This window comes from Oncorhynchus gorbuscha, linkage group LG08 (genome assembly GCF_021184085.1).
Source record: "Oncorhynchus gorbuscha isolate QuinsamMale2020 ecotype Even-year linkage group LG08, OgorEven_v1.0, whole genome shotgun sequence".
NCBI classification, from domain to species: Eukaryota; Metazoa; Chordata; class Actinopteri; order Salmoniformes; family Salmonidae; genus Oncorhynchus; species Oncorhynchus gorbuscha.
In genome coordinates this window covers 51,289,960-51,305,524 of record NC_060180.1, presented here as the reverse complement: position 1 = coordinate 51,305,524, position 15,565 = coordinate 51,289,960, and the positions used below count along the sequence as shown (strand labels likewise).

Here is a 15,565-nt window from a genome sequence, read left to right as displayed (position 1 = left end):
GAGAAGACAGGCTATGTGCACAAAATGAGGTGGAAACTGAGCTGCACTTCCTAACCTCCTGCCAAATGTAAGACCATTTGAGAAACATATTTCCCTCAGATTACACAAATCCACAAATAATTTGAAAACAAACCCAATTTTGATCAACTCCCATATCTACTGGGTGAAATACCAGTGTGCCATCACAGCAGCAAGATGTGTGACCTGTTGCCACAAGAAAAGGGCAACCAGTGAAGAACAAACAGTATTGTAAATACAACCCATATTTATGTTTATTTACTTTCCCTTTTGTACTTTAACTATTTACACAATGTTACAGCACTGTATATAGACATAATATGACATTTGTAATGTCTTTATTCTTTTGTAACTTCTGTGAGTGTAATGTTTACTGCTCATTTTTATTGTTTATTTAACTTTTGTTTATTATCTACTTCACTTACTTTGGCAATGTTAACATATGTTTCCCATGCCAATAAAGCCCTTGAATTGAAGTGAATTGAGAGAGAGAGAGGCCTACGGAATAAAATGCCTCTCCTCTCTCTCTTTCCTCCTCCCCTGGGAAGCTTAAAGCCCTGACGGCAGGATGCTGATCCCAACACAGAAACCTGATCCGCAGCCATCCTGGAGCCTGGAGGGAGACCCCCCCCCCACCCCATATACCCCCACACCCAGCCCCCCCGGAGTCCCTGGAGCCCCTCCAGTTCTACCCCAGAGTTAGAGGGACGCTTTGGGGGAGCATTCCTCCAGCCCAGCCTCTCCAATCCTCTCCACTCTTGTGTCTCCGGAGAAGCATTATTCCAGCCCTGCCTTGCCTTCCACCCCAGCCTGTACTGGAATACTGGAAGTCTCCCTCCGGGGAAGCATTCCTGCAGCCCTGCCCAAGCCCAAGACACTGTCTCTGGGGACACATTCCTGCAGCACTCTCCCTCCTCTCCCGTCTCCCTCTCCCAGACTCTCTCTCGCCTTCCTCCGCAGTCCAGCATTAGCACGATCGATAGCACCGATCACATCGGGAGGGCACGAAGCAATCCATACCCCCGTGCTCCCTTAGCGCACTGCAGTGGTCACGGCTTAAGTGCATAGAGAGGTGTTATACCTCGGCCAGACAGTGGGGAGACAATGGCAGCCATTGATCGTGGTGACATGTTACATCTCTCTCTCTTGTCTGTCGGGCGTGGTCTAGTAGATACTGTATGCTACAGCAGCAGGGTCTTTGGAGATTGTTTGTTCTTTCAACTGTGGATAGTGTTGGAAGGTTTAGTTACTAAGGGATAGTGGGAGTGTAGGTTTGGGACTGTGGGTTTGTAATGCGTATGTGCTTGCATGGGTATACACATCCCTGTGCATGCATTCTGAAATAGAGTATGGTAAATATTCACAAGATTAACTAAATAAGAACCCTTCCTAAACTTTCCACAAAATCCTACTAATTCTCAATATCAGGGTTGGTTCCAGTTAATGTGTTTCCTAAAAAATAAAACATGAAAATGTGATTGTAGAAGTGGAGGATTCAGCAGGTGCTGGTTGTTGATTAGAAAGTGGTTTTAATAAAGGATCCATCTGTGAGCTGAAAGTCGATGTAAAGCAGATTAATTGGTCATGGATGTCTACATAATGCCACATAGGAAATCTCTGAGAAGATTCCAGACTGAAAAAAACACAAACACGCGCACAGACGCGCAAACACACACACACACACACACACACACACACACACACACACACACACACACACACACACACACACACACACACACACACACACACACACACACACACACACACACACACACACACACACACACACACACACACACACACACACACACAACACAGTATCCTGTAAGTTTCTTCTCTCTCTCTCTCTCTCTGTTTGAATAGTAATAGAGTGGTTGTGCACAATCACAATACCCTAATGCCAATTACATTCCTTTTGTTTGGCTTCCACAGGGGCTCTGAGCCAAACTCCAGCATTCAGCAATTAAGACGTATTTGTCTGTGAGATTGACATTAATAAAGGCCTTTACTTAATTATCGGAGAAATAATATGCCCGAGTTGTTCATTGTGACCCTGTCAAGATAATGGATGACCCTGTCAAGATAATGGATGACCCTGTCTAATGAGTGAGAACATGTTTGGCTATTGTTTTGCTCAAAATGCTCTAAAAAAACCTCTCTAAAAAAACCTTTCAGTCCTTTAACCGTGCCAATAGAAATATACCTCCCGTTGTTGCCAATCAGAGTATAATAGGAAAAAAAGGTGAGCAATCAAACAAATCAAAAAGCGAGTATAATTGGCAATAAAGTTTGAAGTAAATGGTACAGCATGAGCTTCTTTCCTCCTCGACTAGTACTAAAATGACCATAGCGCAATGATTTCATGTGCATGCCAAATATAATGTGCTGGAATCAATATTGGTTTTATGGATTGGGGGGGCTGATGAGTTTACTTTTGAGGGGGGGGGGGATAGTTTTTTCTAGTAATAAAGGTCTACTTCACAAATTTTGTGGGAATATATACAGTGGGGCAAAAAGGTATTTAGTCAGACACCAATTGTGCAAGTTCTCCCACTTATAAAGATGAGAGAGGCCTGTCATTTTCATCATAGGTACACTTCAACTATGACAGACAAAATAAGAAAAAAAAATCCAGAATATCACATTGTAGGATTTTTAATGTTTATTTGCAAATTATGGTGGAAAATAAGTATTTGGTCAATAACAAAAGTTTATCTCAATATTTTGTTATATACCCTTTGTTGGCAATGACAGAGGTCAAATGTTTTCTGTAAGTCTTCACAAGGTTTTCACATACTGTTGCTGGTATTTTGACCCATTCCTCCATGCAGATCTCCTCTAGAGCAGTGATGTTTTGGGGCTGTTGCTGGCCAACAAGGACATTCAACTCCCTCCAAAGATTTTCTATGGGGTTGAGATCTGGAGACCCTGAAATGCTTCTTACGAAGCCACTCATTCGTTGCCCGGGCGGTGTGTTTGGGATCATTGTCATGCTGAAAGACCCAGCCACGTTTCATCTTCGATGCCCTTGCTGATGGTAGGCTTTGTTACTTTGGTCCCAGCTCTCTGCAGGTCATTCACTAGGTCCCCCTTGCGCTTCTGGGATTTTTGCTCACCGTTGTTGTGATCATTTTGACCCCACGGGGTGAGATCTTGCGTGGAGCCCCAGATCGAGGGAGATTATCAGTGGTCTTGTATGTCTTCCATTTCCTAATAATTGCTCCCACAGTTGATTTCTTCAAACCAAGCTGCTTACCTATTGCAGATTCAGTCTTCCCAGCCTCGTGCAAGTCTACAATTTTGTTTCTGGTGTCCTTTGACAGCTCTTTGGTCTTGGCCATAGTGGAGTTTGGAGTATGACTGTTTGAGATTGTGGACAGGTGTCTTTTATACTGATAAGTTCAACCAGGTGCCATTAATACAGGTAACAGGTGGAGAACAGAGGAGCCTATTAAAAAATAAGTTACAGGTCTGTGAGAGCCAGAAATCTTGCTTTTTTGTAGGTGACCAAATTCTTATTTTCCACCATAATTTGCAAATAAATTCATTAAAAATCCTACAATGTGATTTTCCGGATTTTTTTTCTCATTTTGTCTGTCATAGTTGAAGTGCACCTATGATGAAAATTACAGGCCTCTCTCATCTTTTTAAGTGGGAGAACTTGCACAATTGGTGGCTGACTAAATATTTTTTGCCCCACTGTATATGTATAAAGTTGAAGTGAAAGTTTACATACACCTCAGCCATATACATTTAAACAAATTGTTCACAATTCCTGAAATTTAATCCTAGTAAAAAATTCCCTGTCTTAGGTCAGTTAGGATCACCACTTTATTTTAAGAATGTGAAATGTCAGAATAATAGCAGAAAGAATGACTTATTTCAGCATAAGCACATTCCAATTGGGTCAGAAGTTTACATACACTCAATTAGTATTTGGTAGAATTGCATTGCCTTTAAATTGTTTAACTTGGGTCAAATATTTCAGGTAACCTTCCACAAGCACCCTACAATAAGTTGGGTGAATTTTGGCCCATTCCTCCTGACAGAGCTGGTGTAACTGAGTCAGGTTTGTAGGCCTCCTTGATCACACACACCTTTTCAGTTCTGCCTGCAAATTGTCTAGTGGATTGAGGTCAGGGTTTTGTGATGGCCACTCTAATACCTTGACTTTGTTGTCCTTAAGCCATTTTGCCACAACTTTGGAAGTATTCTTGGGGTCATTATCCATTTGGAAGTCACATTTTCCACCAACTTCCTGACTGATGTCTTGAGATGTTGTTTCTATATATCCACGTAATTTTCCCACCTCATGATGCCATCTATTTTGTGAAGTGCACCAGTCCCACTTGCAGCAAAGCACAACCACAACATGATGCTGCCACCCTCGTGCTAAACGGTTGGGATGGGTGTTCTTCTGTTTGCAAGTCTCCCCCATTTTTCTCCAAACATAACGATGGTCATTATGGCCAAACAGTTCTATTTTTGTTTCATCAGACCAGAGGACATTTCTCCAAAAGGACAATCGTTTTCCCCATGTGTAGTTGCAAACCGTAGTCCTGCTTTCTTATGGCAGTTTCGGAGCTGAGGCTTCTTCCTTGCTGAGCACCTTTCATGTTATGTCGATATAGGACTCGTTTTACTGTGGATATAGATACGTTTGTACTTGTTTCCTCCAGCATCTTCAAAAGGTAATTTTGCTGTTGTTCTGGGATTGATTTGCACTTTTTCACACCAAGGTACCTTCTCTTCTAGGAGACAGAACACATCTCCTTCCTAAGCGGTATGTCGGCTGCATGGTCCCATGGTGTTTATACTTGCGTACTATTGTTTGTACAGATGAACGTGATACTTTCAGGCGCTTGGAAATTGCTCCCAACCAGACTTGAGGAGGTCTACAACTTTTTTTCTAAGGTCTTGGCTGATTTCTTTTGATTTCCCCATGATGTCAGGCAAAGAGGCACTGAGTTTGAAGGTAGGCCTTGAAATACATCCACAGGTACACCTCCAATTGACTCAAATTATGTCAATTAGCCTATCAGAAGTTTCTAAAGCCATGACATCATTTTCTGGAATTTTCCAAGCTGTTTAAAGGCACAGTCCACTTAGTGTATGTAAACTCCTGACCCACTGGAATTGTGATTCAGGGAATTATAAGTGAAATAACAAATGTTTGTAAAGAATTTCTTGTGTTTTGCACCAAGTAGATGTCCTAACCGACTTGCCAAAACTATAGTCTGTTTACATGAAATTTGTGGAGTGGTTTAAAAACAAGTTTTAATTACATTTACATTACATTTAAGTCATTTAGCAGACGCTCTTATCCAGAGCGACTTAATGACTCCAACCTCAGTGTATGTAGTGAAGATCCTCAACACTGGGCCCTACAAAGGTGTGTTCTCAGCCCTCTCCTGTACTCCCTGTTCAACCATGACTGCGTGGCCATGCACGATTGCAACTCAATCATCAAGTTTACAGACAACACTACAGTGGTAGGCCTGATTACCAATAATGATGAGACTGCCTACAGGGAGGAGGTGAGGGCCCTCAGAGTGTGGTGTCAGGAAAATAGCCTCACACTCAACGTCAACAAAATAAAGTAGATTCAGGAACTTCAGGAAATAGCAGAGGGAGCACCCCCCCATCCACATCGATGGGACAGTCGTGGAGAAGGTGGAAAGTTTTAAGTTCCTTGGCATACACATCACGGACAAACTGAAATGGTCCACCCACACAGACAGTGTGGTGAAGAAGGCGCAACAGCACCTTTTTAACCTCAGTTGGCTGAAGAAATGTGGCTTGTCATTTAAATCACTCACAAACTTTTACAGAGCATCCTGTCGGACTGTATCACCGCGTGGTACGGCAGTTGCACCGCTCTCAAGGCTCTCCAGAGGGTAGTGAGTTCTGCACAACGCATCACCGGGGTCAAACTATCTGCCCTCCAGGACACCTACACCACCCAATGTCACAGGAAGGCCAAAAAGATAATCAAGGACAACAACCACCCGAGCCACTGCCTGTTCACCCCACTATCATCCAGAAGGCGAGGTCAGTACAGGTGCATCAAAGCTGGGACAGAGAGACTGAAAAACATCTTCTATCTCAAGGCCATCAGACTGTTAAACAGCCATCACTAACAGAGAGGCTGCTGCCAACATACAGACTCAAATATCTGGCTACTTTAATAAATTGACTTAATAAAGGTACCACTAGTCACTTTAAATATTGTCACTTTAATAATGTGTACATATCCTCCACTACTCATCTCATATGTATATACTGTTCTATACCATCTACTACATCTTGCCAATGCCGCACGCCATCGCTCATCCATATATTTATATGTAGATATACTTTTTCATCCCTCTACATTTGTGTGTATCTGTGCGTATAAAGTAGTTGTTGTGAATTTGTTAGATCAATTGTAAGATATTACTGCATAGTCGGAATTAGAAGCACAAATATTTCGCTACACATTAACATCTGCTAACCATGTGTATGTGACCAATACAATTTGCTTTGATTTGAAACCACTTCTAAAGGACACCAATAATAAGAAGAGACTTGCTTGGGCCAAGAAACTCGAGCAATGGACACTAGACTGATGGAAATCTGCCCTTTGGTCTGATGAGCCCAAATTTCTAGATTTGTATTTCCATCTGCCGTGTCTTTGTGAGATGCGGAGTAGGTGAACGGATGATCTCCGCATGTGTACTTCCCATGGTGAAGCATGGAGGAAGAGGTGTGATGGTGGGGGGTGCTTTGCTGATGACACTGTCTGTGATTGATTTAGAATTCAAGGCAAACTTAACCAGCATTGCTACCACAACATTCTGCAGCGATACACCATCCCATCTGGTTTGCGGTGTAAGGGCTATTTTACCAAGAAGTAGAGTGGTGGAGTGGTGCATCAGATGACCTGACCTCCACAATCCAGCGACCTCAACCCAATTGAGGTGGTTTGGGATGAGTTGGACCGCAGAGTGGAGGAAAAGCAGCCAACAAGTGCTTAGCATATGTGGGAATTCCTTCAAGACAGTTTGAAAAGCATTCCAGGTGAAGCTGGTTGAAAGAATGCTAAGATTGTGCAAAGCTGTCCTCAAGGCAAAGGGTGGCTACTTTATTTTAAATGTTATTTATCCGTTATTTTACCAGGTAAGTTGACTGAGAACACATTCTCATTTGCAGCAACGACCTGGGGAATAGTTACAGGGAGAGGAGGGGGATGAATGAGCTAATTGTAAACTGGGGATTATTAGGTGACCATGATGGTATGAGGGCCAGATTGGGAATTTAGCCAGGACACCGGGGTTAACAACCTTACTCTTACGATAAGTGCCATGGGATCTTTAATGACCTCAGAGAGTCAGTACACCCGTTTAATGTCCCACCCGAAAGATAGCACCCTACACAGGGCAGAGGGGCATTGGTATATTGTTTAGACCAGAGGAAAGAGTGCCTCCTACTGGCCCTCCAACACCACTTCCAGCAGCATCTGGTCTCCCATCCAGGAACTGACCAGGACCAACCCTGCTTAGATTCAGAAGCAAGCCAGCAGTGGTATGCAGGTTGGTATGCTGCTGGCTCAGCTTTAACTTCTCTAGGGTAGGGGGCAGCATTGGGAATTTTGGATGAAAAGTGTGCCCAAATTAAACTGCCTGCTACTCAGCCATAAAAGCTAGAATATGCTTATAATTAGTACATTTGGATAGAAAACTGTTTGAATGATGTCTGTGACTATAACAGAACTCATATGGCAGGCAAAAATCGGAGAAAAAATTCAAACAAGAAGTGGGAAATCTTAGGTTTGTAGTTTTTCAACTCATTGCCTATCGAATATACAGTGTCTAATGTCATATTGCACTCCCTAAGGCTTCCACTAGATGTCAACAGTGTTTAGAACCTTGTTTGAGGCTTCTACTGTGAAGTGGGGGCGAATGAGAGAGGATTGAGTCAGAGGTCTGCCAGAGAGACATGAGTTGACCATGCGCGTTCACGTGATAGTTAGCTTGCGTTCCATTGCAATTCTACAGACAAAGGAATTCTCCAGTTGGAACAGTATTGAAGATATATGTTACAAACATCCTAAAGATTGATTCTATACATCGTTTGACATGTTTCTACAGACTGTAACTTTTTGCATTTTCGTCTGTACCTAGTGATCGCGCCTAATTAATTTTGATTACTGGGCTAAACGAGCGAACAAAAAGGAGGTATTTGGAAATAAATGATGGACATTATCGAACACAACAAACATTTATTGTGGAACTGGGATTCCTGGGAGTGCATTCTGATGAAGATCATCAAAGGTGATCTAAGTGAATTTATACGTTTATAATGCTATTTCTGACTTCTGTTGACTACACAACATGGGGGATATCTGTTTGGGTTGTTTTGGTCTCTGAGCACTGTACTCAGATTATTGCATGGTGTGCTTTTTCCGTAAGTTTAAAAAAAATCTGACACAGTGGTTGCATTAAGGAGAAGTGGACCTAAAATTCCATGCATAACAGCTGTATTTTTTAGCAAAGTTTATTGAGTTTATGTTTATGAGTATTTCTGTAAATTGATGTGGCTCTCTGCAAAATCACCGGATGTTTTGGAAATACTTTTTGGATATAAATATGAACTTTACCAAACAAAACGTACATGTATGGTGTAACATGAAGTCGTGTGAGTGTCATCTGATGAAGATCATCAAAGGTTAGTGATCAATTGTATCTCTATTTCTGCTTTTTGTGACTCCTCTCTTTGGCTGGTAAAATGGCTGTGTTTTTCTGTGACTTGGCTCTGACCTAACATAATCGTTTGGTGTGATTTCATCGTAAAGCCTTTTTGAAATCGGACACTGTAGCTGGATTTACAACAGGTGTATCTTAAAATGGTGTAAAATACTTGTATGTTTGAGGAATTTTAATTATGGGATTTCTGTTGTTTTGAATTTGGTGCCCTGCAGTTTCACTGGCTGTTGACGGGGTGGGACGCTAGCGTACAAACCCTTGAATGAGTAGGCGTCTCCAAACTTTTGACTGGTACTGTACATATATGTACATATATCCACCCACAAAGGTGTGAGCGGGCGAGGGAGCATGCAGAGACACAGACAAAAACAACTCCATTCAGTGAGACAGGCTTCCAGTCAATAGAAAATATTTGTAACACTGATGTGGGATATCTTTCTGGTTGTTTTGGAAATCTGAGACCACTCTGAAGCAGTCCTACCCTATTGTGGTCGGCTGGTTGCAGGTTGCAAAATATGAAATGAAACTATGTCTGAGTATAAACGGAGGAGAGTCTGTACTGCTGTCTGATTGGGTAATACTTCATGTATCCCCCCTCTCCCAATTACATTTTATACTCCTAAAATAAAGGAAGTCTAAATCTTCACAGACTGTTATTCTCAACATGGGACAGGACTGGACAGGACGGGGATAAAGGAGGGCACCAACTCCATGAGAATCACATGGAGGAAACCTTCAGCAGCTCACATCATTAGTTCTCTGAGCCACCTTGTCAGAGTATTTATAGCAGTGCTCTTTTCATCCATCACATGTTCAATGACAGTCTGCCAATGGCACCCTTCCTTCTCTCTTCTCCCTCTCAGGGTCCCAGTAGAAATGGAGGATTCCTCCACAGTAACAGGAGGGACCTCACTACCGTAGGGATCCACTTACAGAGGAGGTCTGGTTACTCGTGAGGACTCAATGACATTGGCATTGACTACTGGAGAATCTGACTGCTGTGGATTGGTGGAGTGTAGTGTGGTGCCTAAATACTCAGATTTTTGCAAAACTAAGGGGGATTTTCTGTGTGTGTGATTGGTAATTATGGTGGTGATGAATAAAGATATGGGTTGTTGTCCCCTCTCCTCTCCTCTCCATTAGTGTAGTGTGTCGTATTGGACATCCACCAATTTCATGGCATGCACTATTCATCGAAGGTAGACTAGTACTAAAGTCCCTTATGTGTGGTGTGTGTTGCACCCAGCACACTGTGTATGCCGGTATTCTCCAGTGGGAAGACTGGAATGGGAGAGGTAGAGCTGAAGAGTAGAGGGAATGGAGGAGGGCTCGGTGGGCTGAGCGTTGTTTACCTGTCAGCTGGCATTGATTAATCTTGTGTTCGGTGAGATCGCTCAGCGACTCGAACACCTGCCGGCAGCTGTCGCAGCTGTGCAGCGCGGCCTCCTCGTCGTCGTCCTCCCCCTCCTTGCCTTCCTCTGGAGAGAGAAGCCTCTTCCTCAAACGCCTAGACCCGGTCTCAGCCTCACCATCCTCCAATTCCCTCTCGAGAGAACACTCTGGATCTGTTGGGAGTCACAGGAAATGACACGACACAACACAGTTAGGTGAGTGACCCGAAGTGAAGAGGCGACCTCTGGGTGACAAAAACTCTGCTTTTAATAAAACAATAATAAAATGTGTAATAAAGATACAGGTTACATTTGGACGACTGTAACTCAAGCACTCACGCTGTAACATTGAGTGAGGACACACTGAAACGGACACACACACACAGCACCCACCACGCAAGCACACACATACACAAAATGCACACACAAACACACTCCTATGTTATTAAAAATGGTCTTACGATTTGTTTGCCCTCCTTCAACCAGGTAAAAGTACAGTATATGAAACTAGACTGATGGGAATATTTGTTGTTAATAAATTCAGGATTGCAGGTCTTGCCTGCTCTTCAAAATATGAGACTTCCACATGAGAATGCTGAATTGCATCACTCTGGCTGTGTCAAAGGAGACTGGAAACTAGCCATATAATCTAGACATCCAACCTGGAACTACAGGCAAATAAAGAGAGACAAAGAAAGAGGATGTGCGTGGGTGAGTGAGAGAGAGAGGGAGAGAGGGAGAGAGAGGAGAGAGAGAGAGAGAGAGAGAGAGAGAGAGAGAGAGAGAGAGAGAGAGAGAGAGAGAGAGAGAGAGAGAGAGAGAGAGAGAGAGAGAGAGAGAGAGAGAGAGAGAGAGAGAGAGAGAGAGAGAGAGAGAGAGAGAGGGAGAGAGAGAGAGAGAGAGAGAGAGAGAGAGAGAGAGAGAGAGAGAGAGAGAGAGGGAGACAGAGAGAGAGAGAGAGACAGAGAGAGACAGAGAGAGAGAGAGAGAGAGAGAGAGAGAGAGAGAGAGAGAGAGAGAGAGAGAGAGAGAGAGAGAGAGAGAGAGAGAAAGTGTGAGAGACAGAGAGGGAGAGAGAGAGAGAGAGCAATATGCAGGGCTGAGATTGGTGTGTGTTACCCCGTCGTCACGACACACTTCTCTGCATTATTCAACTCTGCTCGCAGGCAGCCGCGTGTCGCACTCATCAATATATTCTTCAATCCATCTGCACTTTTGGCACCTGTTGGCTTTGTCCTGTAGCAGTGCTAGTGGTGGGCTGACTACCGTGAACCAGGTCTACCATTCTACGAACCAGGAAACTATAAACACCCAGGGAGACAGACAGACTGCACCAATATCCAGGTGACACTACAACACTATTGCATCACAACAAATTCTGCATCGCTTGCAAATGTATTTTACACATCTCCATTTCGAGAACAGTAAAAAACAAAACACATATGGTAAACTGGAGGGACAATATCAGCAGCATCTTTCAGATTCAGCAGGCAGCATCTCTCAGATTCAGCAGGCAGCATGGCCTGCAGTCCTTTCTCTCTCTCCCCTGTTGTGTCTCTCCCACTTCAACACAATAAGGCTGATTACAAAGACATACTCACAATTAAACAATCATGGCCCCCACCGGTCTAACTCCCATAGCTTTCTGGGGAGTAAAAGGAGCCCTCCCTACCCTGACTGGCAGCCATTTTGAGCCCCATTGCCAGTTCTCTTCGCACATCATCTGAAAACTCTGGAGGGAACATTAGGAGCAGGCCTCCTTTCAGTCTTTCTGCTTAGCACACAGTTAAGACCGCTTAAGGACCTGGGCTGGGTAGGAAGTAGTGGACTAACGTGTCTGTGGCAGTGTGTTGGCATGAAGCCAGGTCGTACATATGTGGGTTACATGTTGGCCATTTTAAAGTACTGGTCGGTCAGTGGGGTGCTCTTAAGATGTTCCTCAGAGGAGAGATGTTCCAGAACTCATCAAGGCCACCCAGAATTTTTCCTCTCCCCCCCCCCTCCCCCTCCCACCCCAATACTCCTCTCCTCTTCACTCCACTCCTCTCCACTTGCAGCCAAGTATTGATGTAAAATCACACCCACCATTGTCCTTCCCTCTTGACGACGGAGGCTCTCGGAACATGCCCTCTAAAAATATCAGTGCCGTGGTTCCCACTGGGACCACAGCAGAACAGAAGGTGTTTCAAGAAAATTAAAATCCCAATCCTCGCAGATGCAGGCCTCGCCGAGCCCCCTGATGGGAATACTGCTTTTGACTGAGGCCAAACGCCACACAATATACACTAATGATTCATCCACACTAACAGGCTCGGCAGCAGAGCAGAGTACAGCTCCAAATGTGCCAGGAAAAACACTGTGGCTGAGAAACTTTTCACAGGCACCGAAAGGTCTAGTGAAATGAAACGCTTTTTTGTTAAAGACTCAATTAATGGAAGCCTCTCATGACATTTTTTTGTCTATTAAATGGTTATAGTGGGCCATTCCGTAAATGAAGTCAGATTATGTTTTGGGTTACTCATTTAGGAATGCACAGCAAAAGGCTAAAAATACAACCTTAAATGATCCTATGAAAACATACGATTTGACACCACTAATGTGGATCTAATCCGGGGTCATGGCTCTCTGTACAACAGACGGACCCCATAGTCCCCCCCCCCCCCCCCCCCCTCTGATCTGTTGTTGTCTGGGTAAAGTGCTGAACATTGGGGGGCTTGACAGTGACATTACAAGGTCACGGCCATCCCAGGACCAGGGATTAGAAGCCTACCACATCACCAGATCAATACTGAGGATCCTGGGCCTCTCTGAGCCTCTCGGAGTCTCTCGGAGTCTCCTACAGTAATCCATCAGATCATGACATCCTCTTATACCAGGTCTCTACAGGCTGGACAGAATGTCAATACATCTACTGCTGCATGGAGGGGCTGACAATCACACACAGGAGATAGCATAGATTTGTGGAATATGAAGATTTTTCAGATGGTTTTGTGCTGCAGTGGCCATTTTTGGCTTCCATTGGTGTGGGGGTATTTGCATTTTGAGGTAAGTTCTGAGTTTTAATGAATGCTCATTGCTCACGTCAGTATAGGGTCATCAGGGTCATCAGAATTCATGAGATGGGGAAAAAAAGGCCTTAATCTGTATTTAATACACAAAATCCATATGTTGAGGTCAGGTGGATATGTGGATATTTGTTCAATAAGACGACAAAAACCATCTACATAATAAACTGCATGCATTGTCTATACATTTTCAAAAGCTACAGAGGATACGATTTGGAGCTAAAAGCTCACAGATGATTAATAAATCAAAATGTGAAATTCGGGGACAGCGATTGATGCCATTTTGAGTTGCCCATAAATGCCTTTCTGGGGTCCATTCTCATCCCTCCATTCTCATCCCTCTCCCTCTAGGCTGTCTATTGAAGTACATTTATTATTCCACTACTTATATCTTGTTGGTACAGGCCCCCAAACCCCCCTGAACCCCACACCTTCATATTATTGAATAGCTCTGCTCTTAAATATTTGTAATGTTTTAATTGATGTTCTCCTTCACCCAAACCAGGGAACCAGCAGGGCTCCAGCAGAGCCGGTCCCCCCTACTGAGCATTTAGAGAGACAGGTGGGGCCATATTGGCAATGGGGAGAGGGGAAGGAGAGGAGAGAGAGAGAGAGAGAGAGAGAGAGAGAGAGAGAGAGAGAGAGAGAGAGAGAGAGAGAGAGAGAGAGAGAGAGAGAGAGAGAGAGAGGAGATGGAGATGGAGAGAGAGAGAGAGAGAGAGAGAGAGAGAGAGAGAGAGAGAGAGAGAAAGAGAGAGAGAGAGAGAGAGAGAGAGAGAGAGAGAGAGAGAGAGAGAGAGAGAGAGAGAGTGAGAGCAAGAGAAAGACAGAGATGGAGATGGAGATGGAGAGAGAGAAAGAGATATCGAGAGAAGCAGAGCAAAGGGGCACGAGAGACAGGGAGATGTTTTCTGAGAGTTAGACGGAATTTGTCTGACACTATAGCTCTTTCAATGCTTCACTGGAGGGCTCTCGGTTATTTAGCACTCAAATTCATTCATATCCATCCACAACATAAAGGGTGAAGACATTGCAGTAAATATCACCCACGGTGGTGCCATGCTCTCGCCCCGCTCCTGCTCTGTCTGTACTGCACGTCTAGTTCCAATAAAGTTCAATATGAGTCCTTCTTTGTGCAGCGAAAGACCTCAGAGCTGAAAGCAAGCGTCATTATCTTTTCATCCATCTCCATACTCATTTTCTCTCATTTCCAAGAGATTCAGATCTTGTAGATGGTCCCTCCCTCCCCAGCCCTCCCCTACTTCGCCATCCTAAACCCCCCACCACCCACCCCCCAGGTTCAAATGAAGAATTTATTTTAACCAGCGCGCATCTTCTGTCGACACATGTCGGCTGGCCTGATCAAAGGTGTGCAGGAGTGTGGAGGGCTGTCAGCAATAGGAGGACATTAAGATTGAACAACCTTCACACGGATGCCGCCTTCCGCCACCTCATTATTTAAAAATCTAAAACTTTTGATTTTTCTTTTGGAGAGAGAAGAGAGGGAGATCACTTGCAATATAGGTCACACAGCCAGCCACATTACGGTACAGTCTAAAGCCACATGTGAAAGCCTCAGAGTGTATCTCTGTCTCTATGTTCTCCTCTTCTCCTTTGTGTGGCTGTATGGGATTTGGGGTCCCTCCATTAGCCCGTCACGTCCACTGATCCCAGATCATTAAAGCCGTGTCATGATCTAGCTCTGAGACGCTGGGAGCAGAGAGATCAACTGAAACCACATTACTCAAAATTGTCATGTGTTAACATGGAGAGGCTACAGGACAGAATGTTTTTAGCAAGTCCTAGATCAGATCGTCATGCAATGCAATGAGATCAGATTCATAAATACGCACTGATGGCTTATTTGACTGCATGTGTGTGTCTGAGTTCTTTGGGTGTAGATTCAAGGTGTTATTGGAGAAATCGACCGTATGACTTCATTTTGAAAAGCAAGTATAGAGTTGTTTGTACCGTAGCTATTATATATTTACAATCACATTGTTTCCTTAGCTTAACATAATACAGATGTAGGATCTTCATTTGATCACTCTTTTGTTGCTGAGAATTTTCCCACACCGCAGGAAATGCAGATGAGCTTCATGCTTTTACATATATGCACTGAAAACCAGCACTAACACACCGTTATATGAACAGTATTGCACTTTTCATGTAGCCAAAGTTTGGACAGCTAATAGGCCCAGATTATTTTGCTGTGACAATACTGTTAAAATTAAGATCCAACATCTGTACGTCACAAATCAACATGCAGCATCTTTATGAAAGAGAAAAAGCTGCCAAAACTATAACTGGAGGAGTTAGAACAAACAACAACAACAACCCAGTA

The 15,565-nt window shown here is 43.8% G+C and overlaps 1 protein-coding gene across 6 annotated transcripts in view; it reads right to left on the bottom strand.

The window, feature by feature from the left end:
- Window positions 1-15,565, bottom strand: part of LOC124041785 (zinc finger protein 521-like) — a 158,271-nt gene that overhangs the window by 120,011 nt on the left and 22,695 nt on the right. For all 6 annotated transcript variants that reach the window (XM_046359805.1, XM_046359806.1, XM_046359807.1 and 3 more), the window contains one exon: window positions 10,118-10,330. Coding sequence is in view for 3 of the 6 variants with exons in the window: in XM_046359802.1 (XP_046215758.1) it covers window positions 10,118-10,330 (213 nt within the window). In the remaining 3 variants the exon portion in view is untranslated. The remainder of the gene's footprint in view (window positions 1-10,117; window positions 10,331-15,565) is intronic.